Source organism: Colletes latitarsis, chromosome 9, assembly GCF_051014445.1.
Source record: "Colletes latitarsis isolate SP2378_abdomen chromosome 9, iyColLati1, whole genome shotgun sequence".
Taxonomy (NCBI): domain Eukaryota; kingdom Metazoa; phylum Arthropoda; class Insecta; order Hymenoptera; family Colletidae; genus Colletes; species Colletes latitarsis.
This window is the reverse complement of record NC_135142.1, coordinates 31,939,181-31,965,893: the sequence shown is the minus strand read 5'-3', so window position 1 is coordinate 31,965,893 and position 26,713 is coordinate 31,939,181. Positions and strand designations below refer to the sequence as shown.

At 35.4% G+C, this 26,713-nt stretch overlaps 6 protein-coding genes across 10 annotated transcripts; 4 read left to right on the top strand and 2 right to left on the bottom strand.

The window, feature by feature from the left end:
* Nucleotides 1–321: 321 nt before the first annotated feature.
* Mulk (acylglycerol kinase-like protein Mulk) lies at nucleotides 322–2,785 on the top strand. Its single transcript, XM_076772788.1, has 8 exons — nucleotides 322–803; nucleotides 936–1,055; nucleotides 1,133–1,523; nucleotides 1,599–1,714; nucleotides 1,789–1,952; nucleotides 2,024–2,176; nucleotides 2,257–2,375; nucleotides 2,454–2,785. The coding sequence occupies exons 1-8, from the start codon at nucleotides 694–696 to the stop codon at nucleotides 2,568–2,570; spliced, it is 1,290 nt and encodes a 429-aa protein (XP_076628903.1). The 5' UTR covers nucleotides 322–693; the 3' UTR covers nucleotides 2,571–2,785.
* Nucleotides 2,786–2,830: 45 nt separating this feature from the next.
* On the bottom strand, nucleotides 2,831–5,962 carry L(2)dtl (WD40 domain-containing protein denticleless). The gene is made up of 8 exons (XM_076772787.1): nucleotides 5,797–5,962; nucleotides 5,355–5,599; nucleotides 5,008–5,188; nucleotides 4,686–4,914; nucleotides 4,403–4,608; nucleotides 4,121–4,323; nucleotides 3,819–4,029; nucleotides 2,831–3,742 (listed from the first exon to the last, which is right to left on the bottom strand). The coding sequence occupies exons 1-8, from the start codon at nucleotides 5,837–5,839 to the stop codon at nucleotides 3,060–3,062; spliced, it is 2,001 nt and encodes a 666-aa protein (XP_076628902.1). The 5' UTR covers nucleotides 5,840–5,962; the 3' UTR covers nucleotides 2,831–3,059.
* Nucleotides 5,963–6,636: 674 nt separating this feature from the next.
* Nucleotides 6,637–9,368, top strand: Mtpbeta (mitochondrial trifunctional protein beta subunit). Its single transcript, XM_076772633.1, has 7 exons — nucleotides 6,637–6,815; nucleotides 7,519–7,687; nucleotides 7,766–8,141; nucleotides 8,221–8,395; nucleotides 8,456–8,736; nucleotides 8,828–9,133; nucleotides 9,219–9,368. Exons 1-7 carry the CDS (start codon nucleotides 6,761–6,763, stop codon nucleotides 9,261–9,263), a joined length of 1,407 nt encoding a protein of 468 aa, XP_076628748.1. The 5' UTR covers nucleotides 6,637–6,760; the 3' UTR covers nucleotides 9,264–9,368.
* A 110-nt stretch (nucleotides 9,369–9,478) lies between these two features.
* On the bottom strand, nucleotides 9,479–10,844 carry Ski6 (exosome complex component Ski6). Its single transcript, XM_076772635.1, has 3 exons — nucleotides 10,316–10,844; nucleotides 9,914–10,216; nucleotides 9,479–9,823 (listed from the first exon to the last, which is right to left on the bottom strand). The coding sequence occupies exons 1-3, from the start codon at nucleotides 10,487–10,489 to the stop codon at nucleotides 9,479–9,481; spliced, it is 822 nt and encodes a 273-aa protein (XP_076628750.1). The 5' UTR covers nucleotides 10,490–10,844.
* Nucleotides 10,845–13,350: 2,506 nt separating this feature from the next.
* Nucleotides 13,351–19,154, top strand: LOC143345868 (ectonucleotide pyrophosphatase/phosphodiesterase family member 5). 4 transcript variants are annotated; one of them, XM_076773413.1, is made up of 9 exons: nucleotides 13,351–13,379; nucleotides 14,291–14,352; nucleotides 14,441–14,539; nucleotides 14,606–14,969; nucleotides 15,070–15,279; nucleotides 15,370–15,624; nucleotides 15,699–15,795; nucleotides 18,366–18,437; nucleotides 18,570–19,154. In XM_076773413.1, the coding sequence occupies exons 1-9, from the start codon at nucleotides 13,364–13,366 to the stop codon at nucleotides 18,679–18,681; spliced, it is 1,287 nt and encodes a 428-aa protein (XP_076629528.1). In that variant the 5' UTR covers nucleotides 13,351–13,363; the 3' UTR covers nucleotides 18,682–19,154. The 4 variants fall into 4 exon arrangements, with proteins under 4 accessions (XP_076629528.1, XP_076629530.1, XP_076629526.1 ...); XM_076773415.1 differs by lacking the exon at nucleotides 13,351–13,379 and adding an exon at nucleotides 13,395–14,034 and having other exon boundaries at nucleotides 18,570–19,153; XM_076773411.1 differs by lacking the exon at nucleotides 13,351–13,379 and adding an exon at nucleotides 13,396–14,034 and having other exon boundaries at nucleotides 14,106–14,352; nucleotides 18,570–19,152.
* Nucleotides 19,155–20,961: 1,807 nt separating this feature from the next.
* Nucleotides 20,962–26,221, top strand: LOC143345869 (venom serine protease Bi-VSP). 2 transcript variants are annotated; one of them, XM_076773417.1, is made up of 7 exons: nucleotides 20,962–21,072; nucleotides 21,460–21,537; nucleotides 24,244–24,546; nucleotides 24,916–25,218; nucleotides 25,370–25,471; nucleotides 25,534–25,685; nucleotides 25,774–26,221. In XM_076773417.1, the coding sequence occupies exons 2-7, from the start codon at nucleotides 21,474–21,476 to the stop codon at nucleotides 25,930–25,932; spliced, it is 1,083 nt and encodes a 360-aa protein (XP_076629532.1). In that variant the 5' UTR covers nucleotides 20,962–21,072; nucleotides 21,460–21,473; the 3' UTR covers nucleotides 25,933–26,221. The 2 variants fall into 2 exon arrangements, with proteins under 2 accessions (XP_076629532.1, XP_076629531.1); XM_076773416.1 differs by having other exon boundaries at nucleotides 21,014–21,132.
* The last annotated feature ends 492 nt before the right edge of the window (nucleotides 26,222–26,713 follow it).

Sequence of the window (26,713 nt, the reverse complement as noted above, 5' to 3'; positions counted from 1 at the left end):
GTCTCACTAGTAACTAACGAAAAGTAATTTGATTTGTTGTAAAGCTAGCTAGTTACAATTGTTACCAATCACAATTTCTTTTATATGAAAGAATTTTTGCGCCTTTTTGTGTGTTTACAATACAATAAATATAATTTCAACCTATAGATAGTACAACCTAATAGTCTACTCTATACTTATAGTCCAATGAGCGATGTTTTAATATATGATTTTTCCAGAATAATATTGGGTTACAATTAGACGCATGAGTCTTGTACTACTGAAAACACATTAAACATAACTACATGCCACATACTTATAATGATCCCCATGAAATAAATCACAAATTTTGAGACTGGAAAATCTTGAATATTGTTCACATTCACTTTTATTTAATCACACATATCACTTTAAATTATAATTGTATTATTAACCATTATAATCTTCTTTAGTATTAATCATAATCAATTACACTTTTAAAGAATACGTGTGTTTCTTTGAACGTCTCGAGACGGAATAGATATCTATTAATCTATTTCTAAAAAGAAAAATGTTTCTATTTAAAAGAAAAGAAAAACGTTCGCTACGATATTCGAATTGAAACGCTAACACAAATTAGATACGAATTCAGCATTGTTAATAGATGAATTGATGTACATTATGACAATTGTGTGTTTGAATAGGTTATTCTATTAAAATTAAAGACTATAAAAAATGGCAAAAGTATTTCAATTTTTTAAGACTATAAGAAATAATTGGAAGAAATCCCTCGTAGGAGCTGCAGCATTATCATATGGAATTTCATACAGTAAAGATGCATACGAGTAAGACATAATCTTAAATAATCAATACTTTAATTTCATTGTTGTCAGTAAAAAAATTTGATCGTAAATACGGATTACTTGTATAATTTTATTTTACTATTGAGATAATATTAAAAATAATATTATTTATAGCACAGAGCAGTTAATGAGACAATATTGTGAAAACGTATCACAGTATGGTGATATGCCATGTCCACCAAATACAAAACATCGCCATGTGACTATTATTTTAAATCCAAGTGCTAAAAAAGGGTTTGTATATATTTTATTTATGAATAAAAATACATATTAGTTATGTCAGTAATGATTATTATTATTATTATATACAGAAAAGCTAAGAAATTGTATACAAATTATTGTGAACCGTTATTACAATTAGCTGGAATAGCAGTGAATGTAATAGAGACTAAATCTGATAATGAGGCTCGAAAAATTGTAATGAATTTAGATACACCTACTGATGCTATTATAGTGGCAGGAGGAGATGGTACTTTGTCCGATGTTTTAACAGGATTAGTAAGAAAATATAATTCCAATATTAATTCAGTTAAACAGTGTCCTATTGGTATTTTACCATTGGGATTAACAAACAGAGTTGCAAGATCCTTATATCATGAATATGATAATTTGACCGATGTAAGGCAATGTATAGAAGCTACAATGGCAATTATTGATGAAAAATCTAAAATGATGGATATGATTGAGATTGCACCTATTGAAGTATGTTTGGATTATATACAATAAATATCATTTGTATTATATTTAAACTATACATTTCTTTTTTCATAAATGAAGGAAAATTCTGAAGAGCCAGTAAAACCAATTTATGCTATGGGAACAATTGAATGGGGTGCATGGAAAAATGCACATGCTCTTGCTAAGAAATATTGGTACTGGGGACCTTTAAAAAAGTGTGTATAATCTCTTTATATTCTCAAATAGTTTTATTAATTTTTTTTTTTTGTTTACAATATATTTTTCACAGATATGCAACTTATGTATTTAATGGATATAAAAAGACCTTGAGCTGGAATTACGACGTATTAATGAATTATACAAATCCTTGTGATGGTTGTTCTCATTGTTATCAAAAAGATACAAATAAAAGGTGGTGGCATGCCTTTGTTTCAAGAAGAAATATTATAACAGGTACATTCAGATATTAAAATATGATAAAATGTTTTAAATATTATGTTACACAATATTAATGTACTTTTTAGACAATGTCGATTACAGTGGAATAATAAATGAAAACTGTGGTGTTCGTCACGAATTACCTATATCAACAAGCGAACTGCATATAGAAACATCCAATATAGACAAATCACAAGCTTTGTCGTCATCGTCATTATCATCTTTAAAAGTGAAAAAGGGTAATTAAAAGAACACTGTACAGAATGAGGTAATATTACGTTTGTAATCATGATCATAAATTATCGTTTATGTAATGTAGGTCCGAAGTGTGAAAATTATTTTTCATTCGTGGTTGAAGGTTGGAAACAAGAAAATAATAATAAACTACTGTATGAACAGATAATAGAAGCAAAGGATATTGAATTAATTCCACAAGAGGTATATGTTTAATTACTTAAAAATATTCAAAGTTAATGTCATTTTATTACTTTTTTTTATATATTAATCTATTTGTAGATCACTAATGAAAACACATTATATATTGATAATGAAGAATACGAATTGAAAACAGTTAAAATTAAATTGCTTTCACGCGCAGTAAAAGTATTTTGTCCTCAATTAAACATTAGTTAATAGAAACTATATATGATATAAATAAAATTTAAAAATTATGTATGTGAATTTCCTTATTTCCACAATTTGCTTCTTTCATCCTCTTTAATAAACAAAATATTATATATTGAAAAAAAAATTATAAACTTTTCTATTTTCATTATATATTTTTATAAAAATAATTTATTATTGCGTATAAAAGGTACTTCATATACTATTGTCATTAAATTGAGTATATAATCTCTCATAAGTACCAAATAAGTAATAAATACTCATGTGTATATCGAATACCACTTATTTTACATTATGAAATTTGTTTTACATGCATTACATTCAAATTTTTTATAAGGTACCATACAATAAACAATAAAAAACATGCTGAAATATTTCTCGTGTTCATTGATCCACGCTTTGAATGTAATTTTGTGCTATTTTATAAAATATATATATCTAACAATATGCGTATGAAATTAACACAAAGTATAGGTTAGTTAGAAGCAATCTTCTTCACTAAATACAAGATTTTGTAGAAGACATTACATTAACATCATCACAACACACACTTGTTTCGCAATCTTTTCCAGTAAATTTAAAAAAGTCTAATAAAGAGGGGGCTGAACTTTTTGGGGTTTTAGATACCTTCTGTGGTTCTGTTGATCGTGATCTACTATTTCTTCTAGCGGGCGTTACATGTGAAACAGGGCTACAGAGTTTCTCTGAGACTGTTTTGCTTCCTTTTTGCTCATACTTCTCCCTTCGTATTCTTGTTAACCAATCAACATTTTCTTTGTATTTTTCCGGTGATAATTGAAGTAGATGTGGAGCTGTGCCATCAATTACAAAATTCGGTAGGTTTAATGTAGGAGAAAAGAGAATCACACTATTTTTACTTTCTGTACTGCTCGAACTTATGCTTGGTTCATCTGATTCATAGCCTTTATTCAACAATGAATTATTATCATTACTTGGGCTAAATAATCTTCGTGCACCACGATTTTCTAAATGAGCCCGTTTCGCAATAAATTCATGATTTTCTTGTATAGGTGACAAAATAGATTTAAATTTCCCATCAGACCATGATCCCATCATCATATGACAATAACTTCTTTTCACTGAATTACTAGAATTACATTGACTTTGTTTATCTTCAGAGTGATTATAAACATCCAATGAGCCGAGTTCTAAATTAGCATCTACACAAAAAAAGATAATGTTTATACTAATATATGTCACAAAACATAATATTTGTATAATTTTATGACCACATACTCGGTGTAGTATCAGATCCTGGAGTACGTTCCTGAGATACAACCCAACGTCGTGTAACGGTTGGTGTAGTTTCTAATTTCAAATTTTCTAAAGGGTTTTTATTAACAACAACTTCTGCGTGACCACGTATCTGTACTTCCTCATTGTCTATTTTATGTTCCCGACCAACTCTCCAAATTCTATGGCACGAATCATCAGAACACGTTACTATCTGCAAAATTTTAAAAGACACTAAATATCTTAAATATAAACACAAAGTTGATTAATGTGCGAAAAAAATAAGTTTAGATTTTTATCAATACTTTAGTTTCTCCAACACTGCACCATGCAATGCAAGTAACTTCTTCCGAATGTCCAGAAAGTTGCACTATCGGTGGTCCTGGCATATTTGTACGCCAAATATATGCCAGTTCATCACTGGAACCACTAGCCAAATAAAGTCCATCAGGACTTAGACAAGTCTTAACATAATATGAACAATTTTGATGCCCATAAAATTCTGCAACTAATATGTAAAGTCAGTGAGCATGCAAATATTATTTTATTATTTAATACCAACATTATTATTCTATTATTATATTTACTGGGCATAGGATTATAAGATGATATATTATATGCGTATATAATATTATCCATACAGCTTGCATATAATGTAATTCCAGCCGGGCATATTAATAACGATGAAAATCCATTTCTTGTACTATGTCCAGTATAATTCATAGTATATTTAGCTACAGGATCCTTTTTGTATACAGTATAATTTTTACGCAAATCCCACACTTTTATTAAACTATAATATTAATAATATTTATTTGTATTATTTTATCCATATTTATAATAAATATTTATCAAAATAAATAAACTTACCCATCACCAGCTGCGCACGACAATAAAGTAACATCGTCTTGAAATGCCAAACCAGTAATACTTTGTGCTCTAGATGCATGACTAAGTACTCTACGTTGTCGCACATTACCTATGGTTCCAACATTATGTGCATTTGAAATACAATTATCTGGTTTGCGATGTTCATAATGGTTGGCTCTGATATCCCATACCATAATTGAACCATCTCTAGCTCCAGTTGCAAACACAGCTAAAATTTTTTTAAAATTAAATTTTAATTTCTTGCAATACATTTGAAATCTTGTCAAATATTATCATCAAATACATTAAATATTAAGTCTACCTTGATCATGATAACGAAATACAACAGTTTTAATACTTCTTGTATGAGCATGAAAATAATCAATTTGTTTTATTTCGGAACCAGATACATCCCATAATCTAGCAGTGTGATCTCCAGATGCTGTAACTAATTTTAATTCACCAGGCATCCAAGCAACATCAAATATTGCGTTGCAGTGTGCCTGAAACATAATGCTTTGTTTAAACGATTATAGTTTACATGCAATCAACAAATTGATTTATACTAGTCTTTTCTTCAACTACCAGATAATATGCTACAAAATACTTTATGTTTGCTTTGTTAATATTTGAAATTTGTGGTGCTTGAATATTGTTGAATAGTAATACCTGAGTTCCTTCTAATGGTTGGTTGGATGTTTCTTTAATACTTGTATTTTGAAGCGCAATTTTACCATCTTCATTTGCTAAAGCAATTATTTGTTCATATCCTTCTGTAGTACAAAATCGACAAGCAAAAACTGGTGGTTCTGGATTAAAATCAAGTGCATGTGTGTTTGGCGTTATACCGCGATAGACATCTTCCTGATAAGATTTCAAACGATATAGGGCAATATCATAATCTCGTATCGATGCTGAAAGTAGAAACGTAAATTAGTTTTGTAAAATTTATTTAATGTCTTATAAAATCAATGCTTCACATTAAGTGCACAAATATTGTCTTGAATATTACAATAAGCACAACACTACATTTAATGGCATATAACCTGTTACTTAATATCTATAACTTGCTTAAATTCTTCGCAATATAAAATCTTTAAAAATGAATTACCATATCCTTTTTCACGTTCTACAATGGAGCGTATTAAACTCATTCTGAAACTGCATTAAACTAATCTTTTGTTATACAGTTGTGTAAATTGTTCATATAGGCAAGATCGTACGCGGGAAAATCTGTCAGTTTTCCCGCACTCAACTGGGTTAATTTTCATGTAACAATAATATCACAGCCACAGTAAACTTTAGTACGAGCCATACTAAACGAGAAATAGTAAAACCGCGAGAGTTTGATTTTACACTTGATAGAAAGAGTACGCAGTATTTATACATCTCTTTCTATTCAATGTAAAATCGGACTCTCACGGTTTTACTGTTATACGTTCAGCATGGCTAGTACTGAAGTCGGCTGTGACTGTGATAATACATAATTAGAAATGTATGGAAAACATAACGAACTGTAGGAAAAGATGAACAGTTGTCATATCCAACCATAAATATACTTGGTCTAACTATCCAACTATAAATAAAAAATAACTATCGTTCGACTAATTTCGACTAGGGAGTCATGAACTGCGTTCTTATATGTGATTGGCGAGTTTCAATAACTCACAAGACACGTTCCCCACGACCGTTCTCTTGGAATCAGATGCTATACTAGCAAGCTAGCAAACGTAAAATGAAACACAATATCTTTTGTTCATTAGCACTGTTAACAGATGGCAATCATGAACGGTAGCTATACTTTAATAATTATAGATCAAAATTTCGGACCGCCTTGTGGAAGTCGAGAAAGCCGCCAAAGTTTGTCGTGGAATAGTTTGTATCGACCACGCTAGATGGATTTCTCGACAAACTTGGGCGTTTTAGCACCAGAGGGTTCGAGGTCGAAAAATGAGCGTCATCTATCGTTGAACTGTCGTTCATGTGATTGATATAAGCAAACAGAACGTACAGAGCAATCGAAGCACATAATAAAATTTTACTTAATAATTTGTATATCTGCGTTAATTACAAAAATGATGTCTTTTGTACAAAGTAGCTTTGCACTAAAGCAAGGATTTGTTAAATATGGTATGATAAATTATTGGAACATTCCTAGTAAACGACCCGTTCACGGATCAGGGTGAGTTATACATCATTTGATTCGTCTAATTCAGTACATTATTGATATGCATTTCATTATCTGCGGAAATTCGTTATTTTTTTATAAACTGCTTGTAAAGTTAGAGTAAAAAAGTAAGGTTAAGTACATTTTTTGACAGGTTCACAGATAGAACCAAGTGACTATCGTTGCTATGTTCATGTTACAAATTATAAATGATTGATTTAATTTGATAATGCTACGTTGTCAAATGAGAATTTGTAGAACGTGTATGCATAAAAATAATTTTTTTATGCATGGACTTTGCATGAGTTGGTCAGGTAGACAGTATTATCCCTCCCCCCCCCCCCCCCTATATAACCTAGACCTACTCAGAGTACTAGCGAATTTAATAGTATAATAGCGAATTTCCGTAGATAATGAAATGCATATCAATAATGTACTGAATTAGACGAATTGAATGGTATATAACTTATCCCGATCGTTGAACGGGCCGTTTGCTAGGAATATATCCAAAGTACAGTACTGGAAGTTACAATGCACATTAAGAAAAACACAAAAAAAACTTTGATCTATTAATGACTAATTAGATAAGAATAATTACTTTTCTTTATCTATTATATATATAATTAAATTGTTATTTACTGAAATATAATTTATTTTTTGTATTAGGTACTACTACAAATTATTGGAAAGTAATAGTAAATAAATCGTATGCAACTAAAACCAATAATGTTGTTAAGAATATAGTGTTTATTGATGGTGTTAGAACACCATTTTTACAATCTGGAACAAGTTATAAAGACTTAATAGCATACGATCTTGCAAAACATTCATTGGTGTAAGTAATTTTAATATGTATCATTTCATTTTCCACATTAAGAACTTATATTGATTTAATGTATTTTTTTATTACAAGTGCTTTACAAAGAAAAGTTGGGTTTCCCAAAGAAGTAATTGAATATATAGTTTATGGTACAGTAATGCAAGAAGTACGAACGTCAAATATCGGCAGAGAAGCAGCTTTAGGAGCTGGATACAGTGATCGTACTCCTGCACATACAGTAACTATGGCATGCATCAGTAGCAACCAAGCACTTACAACCGGTATGGGTTTGATTGCCTGTGGTGCATACGATGTAATTATTGCGGGTGGTGTTGAATTTATGTCAGACATACCAATTAGACATAGCCGACGTATGCGATCTTTAATGTTACAAGCCAACAAAGCAAAAACAGTTGGACAAAAATTAAGTCTTCTTACTAGCATTAGACCAGCACATTTTGTACCAGATGTATGTTATTCTGTATGACAATAGAACATTTTGGAAACATGTATGTATTGTAGTTAATGAAAATTATATATAAATGCAGTTGCCTGCTGTAGCGGAATTTTCTAGCGGAGAAGTGATGGGGCACAGTTGCGATAGATTGGCAGCTGCGTTTAACGTATCGAGAGAGGAACAGGACGAGTATGCTTTACGTTCACACACTTTAGCTGCTAAAGCTCAACAACAAGGATATTTGACAGATTTGAGCCCTTACAAAGGTAGTGATAGTTAAGTTATAATAACAGAAATTATTCGATTAATTTTAACATCTTTTTCAGTTCCAAATGTAAGTCAGGTGGTAGATAAAGATAATGGCATTCGTGTTTCTACGCTTGAGCAATTAGCAAAATTAAAACCAGCATTTGTCAAACCATATGGAGTAGTAACTGCTGCTAATGCTTCCTTCTTAACTGATGGAGCATCTGCAGCTTTAATAATGACAGAAGATAGAGCTCTTCAACTTGGCCTTACTCCAAAAGCATACTTAAGAAATTTCACTTATGTCTCCCAAGATCCAATTGACCAGTTACTTTTGGGACCAACGTACGCAATACCGAAGGTTAAATATTTTTTATTTCGTGTGTATTAAGAATTGATGAAGATCTTGGTATTTCTATGTTTTTTCAATTTAATGGTAAATCAATTTACAGGTGTTACAAAAAGCTAAATTAAATGTAAAAGATATTGGAGTGTGGGAAATACACGAAGCCTTTGCTGGACAAATTTTGGCTAACTTAAAAGCAATGGATTCTGATTGGTTTGCACAAAATTACTTGGGTAGATCTGGAAAAGTCGGAATACCCGATCTTAACAAATGGAACGCATGGGGTGGATCTTTATCAATTGGACATCCATTTGCAGCAACTGGAGTTCGATTAGCTACGCATACCGCTAATCGACTTATCAGAGAAGATCAACAATTTGGATTAATTGCGGCTTGTGCAGCTGGTGGACAGGTAAGATAACTGTAAAAATAATTGTTTTAACAACAATTATTCTCATATTTTTTTTCATATTAAGAAATAATCATATAAATTGCAGGGTGTAGGCATGATCATGGAAAGATATCCTGCAGCAAAAATTTGAAATATAACAAAAATTAACTGAAGAAATAAACAGTTACTAACTGTAAAAAATACGTACAAAATGTAAGTAAATTATATAATAAAATATATATATTTTTTCCAGGAGAAATTAAATTTTTTTATAAAAACTTTTGTATACAATTTGTTATAAAAAGAATGTTTAAATATATTGTTTATAATATTATGCATTTGTGTACAATTTTTCTATTTTGATTTTTAATCTAATGTAACATGAAAAAGAGAAGGAAGAGATTGTTCTGTTAAATAATGCCTAACAGAATGGTCTAAAATAGCTTTTATATCTTGGCATCCATATAATACACGTGCTTTTAAAGATTCAAGATGTGACAAATGTAATCGTTGTCCTGCTCCCTGTGCTACTACTATTAAGCCATCTTTTGATACAGTATCGCTATCTGGTAATGCGACAACAGAGAGAGTCACACCAGGAGCACATTCTTCTACATAATTTGCATCTAACACTCCTGTTCCCAGTGTTTTATCTTCATCTTCTAGAGATGGTATATTGATTAATGTCACTGTGCAGCCTACAGCATAATTCTAGGAAACAATAGTAATAATAAATAATTTATTAGATAAAATTTAGTTTAATCAAAATTATGAAAATATTTTTTAATTTTAATACCATACCTTGATAGGAATTCCAGCATCGATCAATGCAAGAGTAGCTGCATTTATGGATGCACAGAAGTCGCTTCCATCAACTTGTAACATTTCAACATAAATATCTATTTGCGAACGTGGATACAATTCTAGATGTATTATTGCTTCCATAGCGTGTTTTAACTGTAGTGACCGTTCTTGTGATTTTCTGTCACCCCTTGGTTTTCGTTTGCGTTCTCCAGAAGATAAACTGAATACTGCCATACTGTATTGACAATTTACTATACCTTTGGTAACCTTACTTGAACCTCTTCCCACAGAACCTCGTGGCTGTACAATTATAACGTAGATAATAAATGAAAAATTTGCCAACGTCGATCATATTTTAAAATTTTATATACACTAATGTTGGAAAAACCAAATAATAACCTGATGTGGTCCGTATACCGTGGCTAAAACCTTAGTATTACCATGTTCAATATAGGAACTACCATCGGCTTGACCAAACACTCCCATTTTTATTCGAATTTGTCTTAATTCTAATGCACGTCTACCATCTGACCGTAATCCATTTTGATCTTGACTGCTGTCTGTTTCAATCATTTTTTATCACAAATTTCATGTATGTAAGTACAATAAATGACATATACTTGTAAAATTAACCGAAAACACAAATTAACGGCATACTACAGGACCAGCAGTATGGCCAGATTTGGCGTAATTGAGCGCATCGACGACGACACTAGTAAGTTACTAGTAGTAACGACGAACCTTCTTAGCGTCTAACGGAAACATGATCTACCGTACGAGCAATGAGAATTAATTGGAATATTAGTTTACGATCAAATACAGTAAAATCATTGTGAAATATCGTATTCAACAAGAAAAAAATTATTAAATAATAAAAAAAATCAGATACGAAATTATAATTTTAAATGATTTTACTACGAGCCATCCTGCTTGACGCGAGATGGCCCCACAACTATTTCTCGAGATAGAGAAATAGGCGCCATCTAGTACCGAAGAAGACAAACTATTTCACGACAAACTTGGACGATTTCCCACCAGAGGGTTGGAGGTAGAAAAATAGGCGCCATCTAGCGTTGAAGATAACGAACTATTTCACGACAAACTTAGACGTTTTTCCACCAGAGGGTTCGAGGTAGAAAAATAAACGCCATCTAGCGTCGGAGTTAACGAACTATTTCACGACAAACTTGGACGTTTGAAGGCTCATATTCACTTTCTTTCTCGAATTCCCGAAGCTGTCCGAACTTAAGAGCCGCGTACAAATTGTTATTAGCGTGCGTAAGTCTGATACTCTGCTTGCCTTTGCAGGTTTCTGTTTGCCTGTGCATGCTGGCCTCTGTTGAACACTGCTGACCACCCCTGATGCTTCTGGCAACGTATAACGATTACAACTTGCTACTGTCAGCCTCTCCCAACCTCTGCTGGCTTCTGCTGACCACCCTTGATGCTTCTGGCAACGTATAACGATTACAACTTGCTACTGTCAGCCTCTCCCAGCCTCTGCTGACCTCTGCTGACCACCGCTTATATTTCTGACAACGTATAACGATTATAACTTGCCACTGCCTGCCACTGCTAGCCTCTGCTGACCACAGCTGACCACCCCTGATGCTTTCGTCAACGTATAACGATTACTACTTGTTACTGCTTGCCCTTGCTGGACTCTACTAGCCTCTCCCAGCCTCTGCTGACCTCTGCTGACCTCTGCTGACCACCCCTGATGCTTCTGGCAACGTACAACGATTACAACTTGCTACTGCTTGCCCCTGCTAGTCTCTGCATGCCTCTGCATCCCTCTGCTGACCTCTGCTGGCCCCTGCTGACCACGCTGACCTTTGTTAACAACTTCTAACATGATGTACATGTATTAAAACTTTGTATAATGTAAATCTATGACAATAAATGATATAATTTCAAAGAATTCTATGTGTTCTCATCGCTTTTACCTTTCTTTTCCTCTCCCCATTATTCCCTTAGTTATAAGAAACCGTTTCTCTACTTAAAACTGGAATTCCAAAGTGCCCGGAGCGTTTTCTGAAATGCCGGTGACCTTGACCCACTTTCGAAACTGGGTCAAGGCCATCCGGGTTTCCAAGTCGGCCGAAAGATTTCTAAAATTTCGAATGGCCTTGACCCACTTTCGAAATTGGGTCAAGGCCATCCGGATTTCCAAGTCGGCCAGAAGATTTCTAAAATTTCGAATGGCCTTGACCCACTTTCAAAATTGGGTCAAGGCCATTCGGATTTCCAAGTCGGCCGGAAGATTTCTGAAATTTCGAATGGCCTTGACCCACTTTCGAAATTGGGTCAAGGCCATCCGGATTTCCAAGTCGGCCAGAAGATTTCTAAAATTTCGAATGGCCTTGACCCACTTTCAAAATTGGGTCAAGGCCATTCGGATTTCCAAGTCGGCCGGAAGATTTCTGAAATTTCGAATGGCCTTGACCCACTTTCGAAACTGGGCCAAGGTCAAGGTCAAATTCGGATTTCCAAAGTTCCCGGAACATTTCTAAAATGCTGGTGAACTTGCGAAGAAGGTGGTACGCATCTTATAGGTAACAGAATGATTTGGAGAGGAAAAGGACGATAAAAAATGATGAGAACACATTGAATACTTTGAAATTATATCATTTATTGGCATAGATTTACATTATACAACAATTTAATACATATAAACATATTATATTATATTACATCATGTCACAAGTTGTCAGCAACGGTCAGCAGTGGTCAGCGATGGTCAGCTGACGTCGGGAGATGTTGGCAGAGGCCAGCTTAGGTCGGGAGATGCTGGCTGAGGTCAGCAGAGGGTGGCAGTAGCCAGTAGTAATCGTTATACGTTGTCAGAAATATAAGCGGTGGTCAGCAGTGGTCAGCAAAGGTGAGTAGAGGCCAACGGAGGCCAACAGAGGTATGCAGAGGCAAGTAGAGTCCAGCAGGGGCAGGCAGTAGCAAGTTGTAATCGTTATACGTTGTCAGAAGTATCAGGAGTGGTCAGTAGCGGTCAGCAGAGTCCAGCGGAGGCAGGCAGAAGTCAGTAATAATCGTTATACGTTGTCAGAAGTAACAGGAGTGGTCAGCAGCGGTCAGCAGAGGCTGGGAGAGACTAACAGTAGCCAGTCGTAATCGTTATACGTTGTCAGAAATTCCAGGAGTGGTCAGCAGCGGTCAGCAGAGGCCAGTGGAGACCTGTTGACGGGAGGTCGGATATTAGTTCAAGAGCGAGAAAGGAAATGTGAGCCTTTCTCTCTCGGCTCCCACGAGACGGTCCGAAATTACTTCGGGCAACTTCGGAGAATCGAGAAAGAGGGCATGCGTCATTTTGCCTTTGTCGGGTTTCCGAAACTCCACGAGCTCACGTACGCGTGATCTGACATAGTGTGAGAGAGCACCTTCGGTGCCTTTCTGGCATCTCTGCAGTGTAAGCTCTTTATCTATGTGTGGTTAATGACGTTCAACCGAGGTTCAGATGACTTTATTTTATCGATTTTTTCTAATCAGATTGACCTTGTGATTCCATTCACCTAACATGTAGTAGCCGTATTACGCGTGCGTTAGTAGGAGTAGCTGTCATTCCTCTTTTACTTCCATAGTTCATGAGATACGAGGAAACGATAACTACATACACAGTTGGGAAATGGTGGTGCAGTAAAATTGGCAGACATTTCGAATTTTTATCGTGCTAGCTAACATCGGATAATCTGTAGCTTCTATAATTCGATGAAGTTTTTAATGAACAACAAAATCTTACACAATGTTTCTACGTGCATGTTTCAAAACAGTGGTTGAGAAGAGATACCTTTGATAACAAAAAAAAAAAGATAGATTTTGTTTGTGACAGATATCACTGTCACAGACATTTGTATTTCTAAATTTAGACAGACCAAGACACATTGTTAAGACAGCTTTGAAACTATGAAGAGAATAGTGCAACAACCACCAACCAAATAGGATAACATCCCTTCTTGTCAGAGACCAAATTTATTGATGCAAGATTTAATCATCATGAATTCTGCAATCATGTTTATTTTAATGTTCATTATGTTGATTAATGTCAAAGATGGATTGTTGATATCCCAGCATCCAAAGTTATTGGTGGTTTCATACGATGCATTCAGGTACGATATATGACTTTATTATTCTCTAACTTGGGAACAAGTACTGTACTAATCAATTGTGTGCTTTACAGATATGATTATTTTAACAGAAATCTAACTCCTTTTATGAACAAATTAAAACACGAAAGCACGCACACTGATTATATAATGAACATCTTTGTAACAAAAACATTTCCCAATCACCAAACAATGGCTACAGGGTTGTATGCAGAATCACATGGTGTTGTGGATAATGAATTTTATGATCCTGTTTCAGGAAATACAACAAAGTATTCTTACAATCTGTATCACTATGGTAATAATGTTCTTCCTATTTGGGTATGTAGAAAATAATAATCAATGTGGCATGTAAAAGTACTTGTGAGTATTCAATTTCATACAAACCATACATTTTTTATTGCAACAGACTGTTAATGAGAAAGCAGGTGCTCAAAGACGGAGTGGTACAATGATGTGGCCTGGTGGGATATTTGAGTACCAAGGAATTTCTCCTACATTTTCAGAGGTAGCTTTTTGTTAGGAAACTTTAATTAAAATTTTAATTCAAACAATACATTACAATTCCTTTTAGAATTTCAAAGAAACCATACCTTGGGAAGAAAGAATAGATACTTTAATATCATGGTTTGTCCATCCTACACATCCAATAAACTTTGGAATAATGTACATTGAAGAACCGGATTATCATGGTCATGGAGTTGGAATAAACAGCCCTGCATTTAACAATATTCTTAGAAAATTAGACAACATAACTAAGTATCTGCATGATAAAATAGACCAACATGGTTTACACGATCTCAATGTTGTTCATTTAAGTGATCATGGAATGGCATCTGTTAAATTAGACAGGATAATAGACCTAACAAAATATGTTAACAGCTCCGATTACAAATTTGTGGGTACTTCGCCGGGTTTACATATTTTTCCTAATTCAGGTATTTTGGCTTGCTAACTTGATTTGTATAGTTTACGTAAAAATTTGTCAAATTTTCGCGAACTCACAAAATGTGATCAAAACAAATTTTATTTTTGTAGGTAAAGAAGATGAAATTTATCAAGCACTGAAACAAGCATCAGAGGAAATAAAGACATTCAAGGTTTATAAAAGAGAGGAAATTCCTCAAAAGTATCATTACGGAAACAATACACGAGTTGGTCCTATTTTTGTTATTGCAGAAGTTGGATATGCATTCCAAAATCTTCTTGAAGCTATAGAATATTATAAAACGAAATTTAATATTACAGGTAATCGTAATATCGAATCGATAATCGATATGTCGAAACTATCGAAATGTATAAGTTTTATGCATTGCTAAACGTAATATTTATTTTTAGTAAATGCCGATTCGGAGTTTGGTTTACATGGTTATGATAATGCAGCGTTAGAAATGCATCCATTCTTTTTTGCAAAAGGTCCTGCATTTATCCCCAAATGTAAATTGGAACCCTTCAACAACATAGACTTATTCCCCCTATTTTGTAAGATACTTGAATTAGAGTGTCCAACAGTAAATGGTACTCTATCGCATGTAACAAAGTGCCTTAAGAAACATCAACTAGATATTACGATTATCGCTTACAGAATGATATGTAAGTGAAGGTTATGTTATCTATTACTATTCAACGTGTCTACAATTTTTATATAATATCTATTGTCGGTTTAGTTGTAGCAACCACCATCTCTATGACAATGGTAGGAATTATAGGATCAATTATAATGTTTTATATGCGGAAACGACGATTAGGAGCGAAGAGTTATAGGTAAGTGGAGACATATTTCAAACTATTTGTTTTTTTTCTATTCTGTGGCGGCACTTCTCGCACTCGCCAATAGAGGGTTGCGCGTCTTTTATTTTTCTCACAAGTATTCGACCGACCACTTATTCGTATACAGGGTGTCCCGTAAATAGTGTAGGAGCCGGAAATGTGGGGTAGCTGAGACGATTCTGAACAACAATTTCCTTTGCAAAAATGTCGGATGGAGCTTCGTTTTTGAATTATTAACGAAAAACACTGACGAATCACGGCGCGTGCCTGCCGCGCGCTCAGGGCCGTCCGAACTAAGAGAGCCACCGTGTCGGGTAGGTAGCAAGATGTGCATCGGAGATACGTCGAGGAACGAATACAAATAATTAAAAATACTACCACTGCAACTGTTACCTCTGCGGATTGGATAAATCAGTCAGATAAATCGAATTTATTAATTATTTGTATTCGCTGTTTCCAAGAAAGAAGAAATAAAATGTGGGAAGATGCTCTCGGAATTTTTAGGAAATTAATTCTTCGCACCTGAGTGACGCTTCTCGCCAGAGTGTGTTAAAATTAAAATAAGAATTATTTTCAGAAAATTAAAATAAATACGGTAAGAACCATTTGTAATCGTTTGTTATTAAAAACTGTACTGGAAAAGCAGACTGGATTTGTGCGTACCGAAACATTTTTCGCATGCAAGGGGTTAATAGAGAATTAATTGAAATTCGCCTTACCCATTTACTTGCAAGTTGCAATAGGGCCAGTTAGTGCACCCCTGTCGATCATGGAAAGGTCGAAGACCCCAATAAAAATCAGCTGATGGGACGGCCCGGTCACTGCACCCGCTTCTTACCCCGAAAACACTTTACAGTACGGTCACTAGCACTTTTCACTTTTACATTTTCGGGGTAAGAAGCGGGTGCAGTGACCGGGCCGTCCCATCAGCTGATTTTTATTGGGGTCTTCGACCTTTCCATGATCGACAGGGGTGCACTAACTGGCCCTATTGCAACTTACAAGTAAATGGGTAAGGCGAATTTCAATTAATTCTCTATTAACCCCTTGCATGCGAAAAATGTTTCGGTACGCACAAATCCAGTCTGCTTTTCCAGTACAGTTTTTAATAACAAACGATTACAAATGGTTCTTACCGTATTTATTTTAATTTTCTGAAAATAATTCTTATTTTAATTTTAACACACTCTGGCGAGAAGCGTCACTCAGGTGCGAAGAATTAATTTCCTAAAAATTCCGAGAGCATCTTCCTACATTTTATTTCTTCTTTCTTGGAAACAGCGAATACAAATAATTAATAAATTCGATTTATCTGACTGATTTATCCAATCCGCAGAGGTAACAGTTGCAGTGGTAGTATTTTTAATTATTTGTATTCGTTCCTCGACGTATCTCCGATGCACATCTTGCTACCTACCCGACACGGTGGCTCTCTTAGTTCGGACGGCCCTGAGCGCGCGGCAGGCACGCGCCGTGATTCGTCAGTGTTTTTCGTTAATAATTCAAAAACGAAGCTCCATCCGACATTTTTGCAAAGGAAATTGTTGTTCAGAATCGTCTCAGCTACCCCACATTTCCGGCTCCTACACTATTTACGGGACACCCTGTATATACACATTCCTCGACTTATCATTTAATGTCCCTGCATCTAAGGTAGGGCCTTAGGGTTAGGGTTACCTTATTGATGAATCCGCTGTAAACCTGGGGGAGGATGATGAAGAAGAAAGGACGACGAACCCCGCTCTCTCCCCCTTTTACTTTCTTTCCGTTTCTTACCCCTTTCGCCGCCACAGTTTTAAATTATGCAAAAACGAGTACAATTAACGGAAAACAAGTGTTGGTCTTCTTTACGACCGTACTTTTAGATGTTTAAAGTTGAATTTTGGAAAACATTATAACAATGTAATATTGGTATTTTAATTTTTCAGGAGATATTATCCAGTGGATGGATAATATGTGTAAAATAACAAGCAAATAGATGAAACATTATACATTTTCATATTATACAATAGTTAAACGGAATGGGTTAACAAAAATGATTATTTAAAAAAAAAAAAAAGAAGGCATACTGCGAAATAGTAGCATCTCTATACAGAATAAATAAAGAAATGTTAATTTCATTTCTTATAAATGAAGTCTTATTTTGTCAGATTTTAAAAAGTAGTAATATATTTATGTAGAGCTTTCTTCTTTTAACAATTAACAGTCTTATATATTAATTCATTAATCGTACAATTAATCATAATTATATTACGAATGCAAATCTTTAAAAACCTATAAAAGCATGTAGTAGATTTTGTTAGTGATTAATGGTACATTAGTAAAATGTATGCAAAAAATTTTAATCTATGAATTGCACATTAATGCACAAGAAAATTAGAAATAATTCTTTTACAAGGAAGCAAACATATATTTCTCATTTATATGGTTATAGGAGATAAAATTTGGAAATTCAGAGAAAAAAATAATGTATAATACGATACTTTCCTGTGGCATTTTGTTCATAATTTCTGTCTTCTTTTAATATTACAGCTAAACAAAATAACAAGACCTTTTGTTTTTAGAAGAATACTGGAAGATTTGGAAGCACAGTACCATTGGGATGAAAAACACGATAGTCAAAATGCTACTTGCAAGTAAATTTACAAAGATTTGTTTCCAAACTTTTACTTTCTGCTTCATGTTTAAGATGGATTAATTATTTCCATACGCAGAAAACAAAACTTCGGAAATCAAAATATTAATAATATACGTATTTTTCTTTCCAGATTAAACCATTTTCCAGATTTATTCATAATTTCATGCCACACGAATAGTAGACATTCGTATGCAAATAGGGGGAATATTAAATATAGGAAATCCCTTTTTCATTGTAGATGACATATGTTTTATACATCGTATGATCAATCGTATTACTTTTAACAATACATATAAATGAGAAAATACTTCTGTGATAATGAAAATTTACATCTTCAGACAAATCTCTGAATAATGTACTTATATATGCGAACAATCATATTAGTTATTGTATTAGGTATACAGATTTTTATGAGTTTTGGTTAAGTACATCTCATGAACTTTTTATCCTTTTAGACTGTATAACCATCGTAACGAATGGTATTTTATGATTAGAACGTAAGATACGAACTGCGGACGGTATAATGCAAAACTTGAAAGTCGTACGAACAATATTTGGTAAAACTACACAAATGAAATCGTAACAAACCGATATGGATAGTACCATTTCAGAATATAGACTGTAAGATAATTCAAATAAACTCGTCATACTTGTACAACAATTGTATAATGCTCATATGTACATATATCAAGTGTAAATGAATGCTATTACATAAAAAATCAACGTCTTTTAATTAAACGCGCCCAAAACCTTACAACCCGAATTCCTACAATAAATTTAACATTTCCTGAACCGATAAATCTTATTTCAATGATTTAAGTCTGATACAAGGAGAGGATGGCCTGCATCCAAACGAGGTTGAGGTCGAACGTACTCCGCATTTTAGATGCCACACTTTGCCACAATTTAATATGTCTCGTTATATTATCATCTGCAAAGTTTCAATCGCCATAATAAAATATTCTAAATTTATTGCATCGCGAATGAAGTCACTGTCGCGCTTCGAATGAGCGTAACGAACGTTCTACAGTATAATTAATCTTCGTTAAAAAAAAAAAAGAAACGACAAATAATAAATGAACTGGGGTTCGAAGATTTATGTAATTCTGAAACTGTCGATCATCGAGCCTACGTGTCTACGAGCTGCGATAACATAGCTGTCCCATGAAGATGGATGTTCACTGTAAGGCAAAATGATTATTCCAAGTTCACGTATATCATAGTAACACGTTTTTAACTCTATTGTAAAAATGAAGGAAACAATGCTGTAGTACGACGAATGGTTGCAAAATGGAGCTAACGCGACCTATAAGGGGACTTTGGTATAACTCGTGCACATAATATGTATATTCAGTTTTAGAATTTGTTTCATTGATGTTACACCGTGCAGAACAATCCGGAACTTTGGCTAATGTACCACAATTACCACGATACAGTTGCAATTATTTTCACAGCCTGCATAATAAACGGGAAGCGTTCTAATAACTACGACCTTGCATCGAAATTAGGGAAACGTTGATTTATTGGGGGAACACTATAAATAAATCGTCGCGTCATATCTCGAAAAAAATGGTAATTTGCATTCGTTTCTGTTTCTACTGTACGATTTAAACTTTTTAAAAATTCGATAATTTAGTCGTTTTTTAATTATCTGTCCGATCAAAATATTCGTGACTCAGGCCACTCGCGTAACGATTCGTTTATCTGCTGTTGAAACGTTAAACCTTAATTAAGATTACAACTTTCATTGAATGAAAGAATTCCCATTGAATGAACGGATCAAGAATTGTTTACTTTTTGCTCGTCGGCCGAAATTTTTATCAAGATTTTCGCTTATCGTCGCTAGAATTAAATGGTCGCGCGCGACGGAGCAGAACGTAGTCGTCACGCGTCACGTTCAGGCATTGAAATCTCTGTGAATCTCGACGTCGGAGTTCGTAGAAACGTGTTACGCGCGCGATTACTTTCGATACAGTGTATGAAACATTTCACTGGGAGAAACCAGAGGCCATGCGTGATTCAACTATCCAAGGATCGCTTACATTTTTATTCTATTTCACGTTCTCCCAGGGAATTTACAAACGCAATTCCCGTTCGAGATCCATACATTGGTTTACAATGCAGGAACTACGAATTCTACGATAATTTTTCACGAATAATTTTGTAGATATTGGTCAGTCTTAAATCCGCGTATCGAGCCTCCTTTGTATTTCCATTCGAGTCTTGTAATTTCAATGTTTGCGTTCGCCAGAGCCAATACTCTCGAAATTCCAGCGAAGTCGAAGCTGATAATTGACATTCCCATTAGTCTTTACTTCCCAATACAATTAATGCAAATGTGTCGCATGGGATCGCCTCGTGATCGAGCGTTTCTGCTTTTTTTCTTTTCGTTTTGCATTTGCATATATGCTAATCGCGGATAGATACGATGTTTTGACGAATTACGAGGCGCGACGATTCGGTGAATTTCGTCGACGATGGAAAAATGATTTTCAGCATAATAATTCGGATGAAACTGGACGCGATTCGATCGATCGGGCTAAACGATCGAGGGACACGTTGTTTTGACGCGTCGATGATAAGTGCTGCGCTTGCGTGATAGATCGTTGAGGATTTCTGATGTTTTATTAAATGTGAGTACCGGTGATACGCGAGTCTCAGTGTCAGTCGATCACCGAGAGCGTCCAAAAGAGGTTCGTGACAGTTTGTGATCGTTTCGAATTGTTTCGCGCGCGGAAACTTAACTTTCGCGTCGGTACGAGTCTCGAATTCAATCAGAGTGCTCTAATTTTATCGGGAACGGTATTTTTATGTGATGATCATCGACTTGAATGTCACGAATGTATCTTTTAAAAAATCATAGACGAAAAAATATTAATTCGATAATCAAAACAAGCTTAAAAACTAATGTATATAGGAAACGTTATTAATGTTATCTTTCAGTAGCGTTTTTTAACTCGATCGTTTTTTAAATCAATCGTGTACTTTGTTTCAATTCGTCGGGTTTAATTTTGTTACAGGACAAATTCCCGAGATGTTGTTCGAGTGTTTGGCGTTAATTGCCCTGCTGCATCCATTGGTGCACGTGTCTGCTCAAGGTTTGCGGTTTTTAATTGCCTTTTTGCAAACGCGAACAATTAACGTTCCATTACGGTCTCGTCACCCACGTAAACTTTTTTCGAAACAAGAAACCGATTGTTTCAGATAATCGTTTCGGTTGAAAAACACAGATCCTTGGCGACCGTCCGTTAAACGGTCGAAGAAACGATACTTGGCGCGTTAATAGCTCGTACCAGCTTTAAGTTTCATCGTTTCCAGCTAATCTCGAGATGCTGAGCGTTTCTCACGCGATAGATAATGTTTACTTAAAGTTCGAGGTTGTTCGAGTGAATCGCACGCGATAGGCGCGTTGTATAATTTTATACTGTTATGTAATATCAATAGAAACCGTTAATACGGAGAACGTTGACGCAAAGAAAGCCCCTCGATGAAATGGAGGACAACACTGTGCTCGAAATAATTGCAGGACGTTAAAACGATTTTAATATATTATACAAATATTAAATGTTTCTCAATTTGTAAGAAAATTCATTTCTCAGTCATTCGAAGCAGTAATAATATAAACTAAATAGTAATTTGATAAATATTGTTACTCTGGTTCGCTAAAATTGGAACTGGTTCTCTAAAATTAAGATTTTTCGGGGATTCCATTTCGCTTTTCACCGAGAAAGTTAAGCAACCGATGGCGTACGATCGTCCAAACACTATCAAGGCCTGAACCTTCTAACCGAGAGAACGAAGTGAGGTCAATTGGAGTCAGTTAGTATTACGCGAGTCGCGATAAAGTGTAGATATTTTCGGTCGGTTCTAACGAAATTGCCACAGCGGAGGAAAGTAATAGATCAAGTACACGATTACGCTGGGTGAATCCACTGTCCAGCTATGAAAAGTTTTTAAATAAATAAAGATAATCACGAATTAATTATTCACGTTCCTGTTATTGAGTGCGAATCTACAACCTCAGATCAACGAGTTGTCCTACATCTTCGTCCTCCAATTATTTCGAGCACGAATGTCTTATCTATTACAAAGACGCGTATTATTGTTGACCCAGTTGTGGACCAAGATGGATACTATAATCTTACATCGTCCGAACATAGTTTATTTGCTTTATTTACACATTATGGCTGACGATACAGTCATAGCTCATTGTCAGATGTGTAACCTAAGTATTAACACTAACTTTACGTCATCTGCAATCAGGTTCTCTCGTCGAGATTTGCTTCTCTGCGCAAATCGGAATCGATTAAAATTTATGCAAGGCTCACAGATCCTCGTTCGTTCGTATTCTACGAACAACTTTATTTAAACAGCGAGTTTCGGACGATGTAATTCAAGTTATAATGCGTTCAACTGTTGAAATAAATTTAGAAGCACCGATAAATAAAATGTATAATCGTGATTTCGCTCTTAAGGAACAGGAAGAAGAATTTTCACAGTCTGACATTTAAGTTCGGTCGTACAATCTGATATTCCTTGATGTAAAAATAATTTCTTGTCAACGAATGAATAATTGCGCGATAAAATTTCGTCCCCTTAATCATTTTGGTTCTTTACCTGTTTCTTATCTTTCGGTACTTGGGACTCGATTAAAATCGTGGGAATATTCTTTTTAGAATCCTCCGTCGGGTTCGTGTATTCTTGTTAATAATTTCTTGCTCGCGTGTAATTGTCAGGGACATATCATCGATTAACGTGCAAAGTATTACGTGTTGCGTTCCCTGAAATCCTCGTTGCGTTCAAACGGCGAATACTAATTTCGAATTCGATCCGTAAATTCATAATCGTGGCCTGCATCTCGCGTAAAAACAGGAATATTTATGCGTTTTCTTATTTCTTAGTTTCTGGGAATCTAGTAGATTCTTACAAAATGATTAGTATTTCGTTCGAGTTGTGTTCTACGATCGTTTTTTAAAATATTAATACCACACCTATACGAATGATAAATATACAAAGTATAAATTTCGTTCTCGATTTACGAAATAATTAAATTTCTATTCCTACAGTAATTCAATTTTTTTATTCAGTGAGTAACTGGCGAAAAGTTATCTTCGATTCGTCGTTTGAAATGTTTATTTAGAGTAGATAAGAATTTAGCCAATCCTATATAGCGAGTTCGTACGAGGAAATAAGGATGATTCACTTATGTTTGTCGTGTATTTCTCGAATTTCGTTAATTCGATTACGCGCGGGTATTCCTAGGCTCGTTGTTGGAAAATTATCATTCAGCGTGAATGTGTTTTGGTATTGTCGTCGTGCTAATAGCCGAGTATTATTCAAACGTATGTCATGGCGCGTAATAACAAATTGCACAATGAGGCGTTCCAGCACACGTCGATTACGTTTGCTGGATGTTAATTACGGTTAAAATTGTTCCGAATCAATTTTATTTCCATTAAAGGAAATGTAAAAACATATTCAGCCTATTGCATATAAAAAAATATTTATTTTTAAAGAGTGTTATCTTTGAGATTATTTGCGATAGTAATTTGATGCATCGATCGTGCAAATAATAGCGACGACACAGTTGTTTATAGATCGTCAAAAGTATGTTAATAGACTGGTAACGACATCGATAGCAATAATTAGACGCTTCTTTTAAAATGATGAATCGATTACGAAATTTTATTCGAGAGTCGTGTTGTTTTTATTACTTCGTAAATAGGAAGCAATAAAAATTCTAACATCTGGAAACTGAAAACCTCGAGATGAAGTTTTAATTAGATTATCGTGGGTTTGTAAAGTTTCTGGCCAGAGATGCGTGACGCCGAATTCCGAGCCAGGAGTGTGTCTGAGCATCAGACAATGCGAACCTCTGCGGAGTTTGCTGCTACGCGATGGTCTGGCGGCAAGAGATTTCCTAATACGTTCGATCTGCTCGAACGACAACGGATACGCGGTGGTTTGCTGCCCTGCGAACACAGTGGAACCTCCCAGAGATGGTAAGGTGGTCGAAGAGAAGATCTACGGGCCTCTGGAGCCACCACATTGTGGTTTCAGCAACATCAGCCACACCAAAGTGGTCGGTGGCGAGCCAGCGTCGCTAGGTACGCGTTCTCCATTACACCCACGCATTAGCTTTCAGGCAATCAGCCCTGATTTATTTTCTAAAATCAAATTTGAAAAATTATTTGAAGCCAATTCCGCTAGAAATTACGACTCCTACAATATTTAATATTTTCCAATGAAAAAAATACTGTGCATGCTCGCAAGATAAATAAATATATTTGCGAAATCTCGGTACGAAACAGCCTACTTATCATTTAAAAAAAAAACCTCAAAAAAGACGGAAAAATGACTTAAATGCATCGACTTTGATTTCTTTTTAATCACAAATTTTTTGCTAATATTTGCTATCGCGATGATTATCAAATATTAGTGGGTTTTGTGTATTTAAACGGTTTGTTACAACGTAGGTGCGTGGCCCTGGATCGCCGCGTTAGGCTACCGCGGCGTTAAAGACCCAACGAAACCAAGATGGCTGTGCGGGGGTTCCCTGATATCGGCGAGACACGTCCTGACAGCCGCCCACTGCGCGGTACGGGACGATCTGTACGTGGTTCGTATCGGTGACTTGAATTTGGAAAGCGAGGACGACGGGGCCCAACCGGCCCAGATCGAGATCGAACAGAAGATCGTGCATCCTGGGTACACCAGCTCGCCAAGGGTTTCGAACGATATCGCTGTCCTCAGACTGGCGGAGGATGTACAGTTTACGAGTAAGCGTCGAATCGAACAATTGTTAACACGCTAGCAGTCATATTTTAGCAATAAATGCACATTTCGATCCTGGAAAAAATCAATTATAATTAATCGGTTCTCGATAGATTATAGAGGTAGAAAATGTTACTTGATTATTGTAATTTTCAGACTACGTTTACCCCATTTGCCTCCCTGTGAAGGAGCCTCTTCGAAGCAAGAATTTCGAGCGATACTTCCCTTTCATCGCTGGATGGGGGGCGATAGGAACCAGTAAGTCATGTTTATCGAACGATTTCAGAGTTGTTTTATTCGTTTTTCTTGTGGTTTTCTAGGAGGACCAGCCAGCGAGGATCTCCTGGAAGTGCAAGTGCCCGTAGTCAGTCCCGACAATTGCAAAGAAGCTTATTCCAGATTCGCGAGCGCGGTGATCGACAATCGCGTATTGTGCGCCGGATACGCGCAGGGAGGAAAAGATGCATGCCAGGTAAGCTTAAACATGTGTTTAAGGGGAGTCAGTTCGTCACAGTGGTGTTTACCCTCTTAAATTCAATTTAAACAATTATTTTCCGCAGGGTGACAGCGGAGGGCCTCTGATGTTGCCCCAAGGCGTATCAACTTTCTACCAGATAGGGGTTGTTTCGTACGGTTACAAATGCGCCGAGCCTGGGTACCCTGGTGTCTACACCAAAGTCACCGAGTTCCTCGACTTCATTATATCATCGATGCAGTAATCGATCGCAGCGATCGAGTAACGATTGCGTGAGGATCCCTCGTTTCTGGATCGTCGCAGAACGATTCTGGTACCTGAAAGTATTTTCTGCCTCACGAAACTGTAATTTTAAGGTGCACGAACCGTGTGAAACGGCTACTAGTTTACGCGAGCGTTTCACACTTCTCGTATTAGCAACGCTTGGAAGAGGAACGACTTCTCCGAACGTGATTCTTTCCCAAATCTGCTTATCATAGTTTGTTACGTATGCTCCGTGTATCCGGCAATAAAACTTTATTTATTCAAGAGAACGATAGAATTGTATTTATTATCGATACCTTAACGGTAAACAAAAGAGACAGCGTTGAAAGCATCGAAAACTGTTTATTTCGATAAATAAAGCCACACTACGCTTGGAACAAAAAAGTAAGTTTATACGGATACATACGATTAAAACTATAATTAGATACTTTTTAAGAGATACTTTAGTTCCATAGAAATTTTATATGTTAATGAAAACTGCTATTTTAAGAATCTCTATGCTAAAGGTATGTTGTTTTTCTAATTTTATGAAGTTTCTATCGACTACAGGTATCTTATACAACGGTGTACGCGTTAAGTTTTGTCGCTATTTTTCTAAGCATCTCCGATAGAAAAATGTTTTACACATTCTGTGGGGTTCGGACAATCCTAGATACTTATTTCAAACGTATTACGTTGATATTGTCTTCGATTTTAATCATACTTATCGCGTGTTCGAGGTCGTTAAGCGCCCAGTGGCAGTCAGAGGAAGGAGGCTCGGT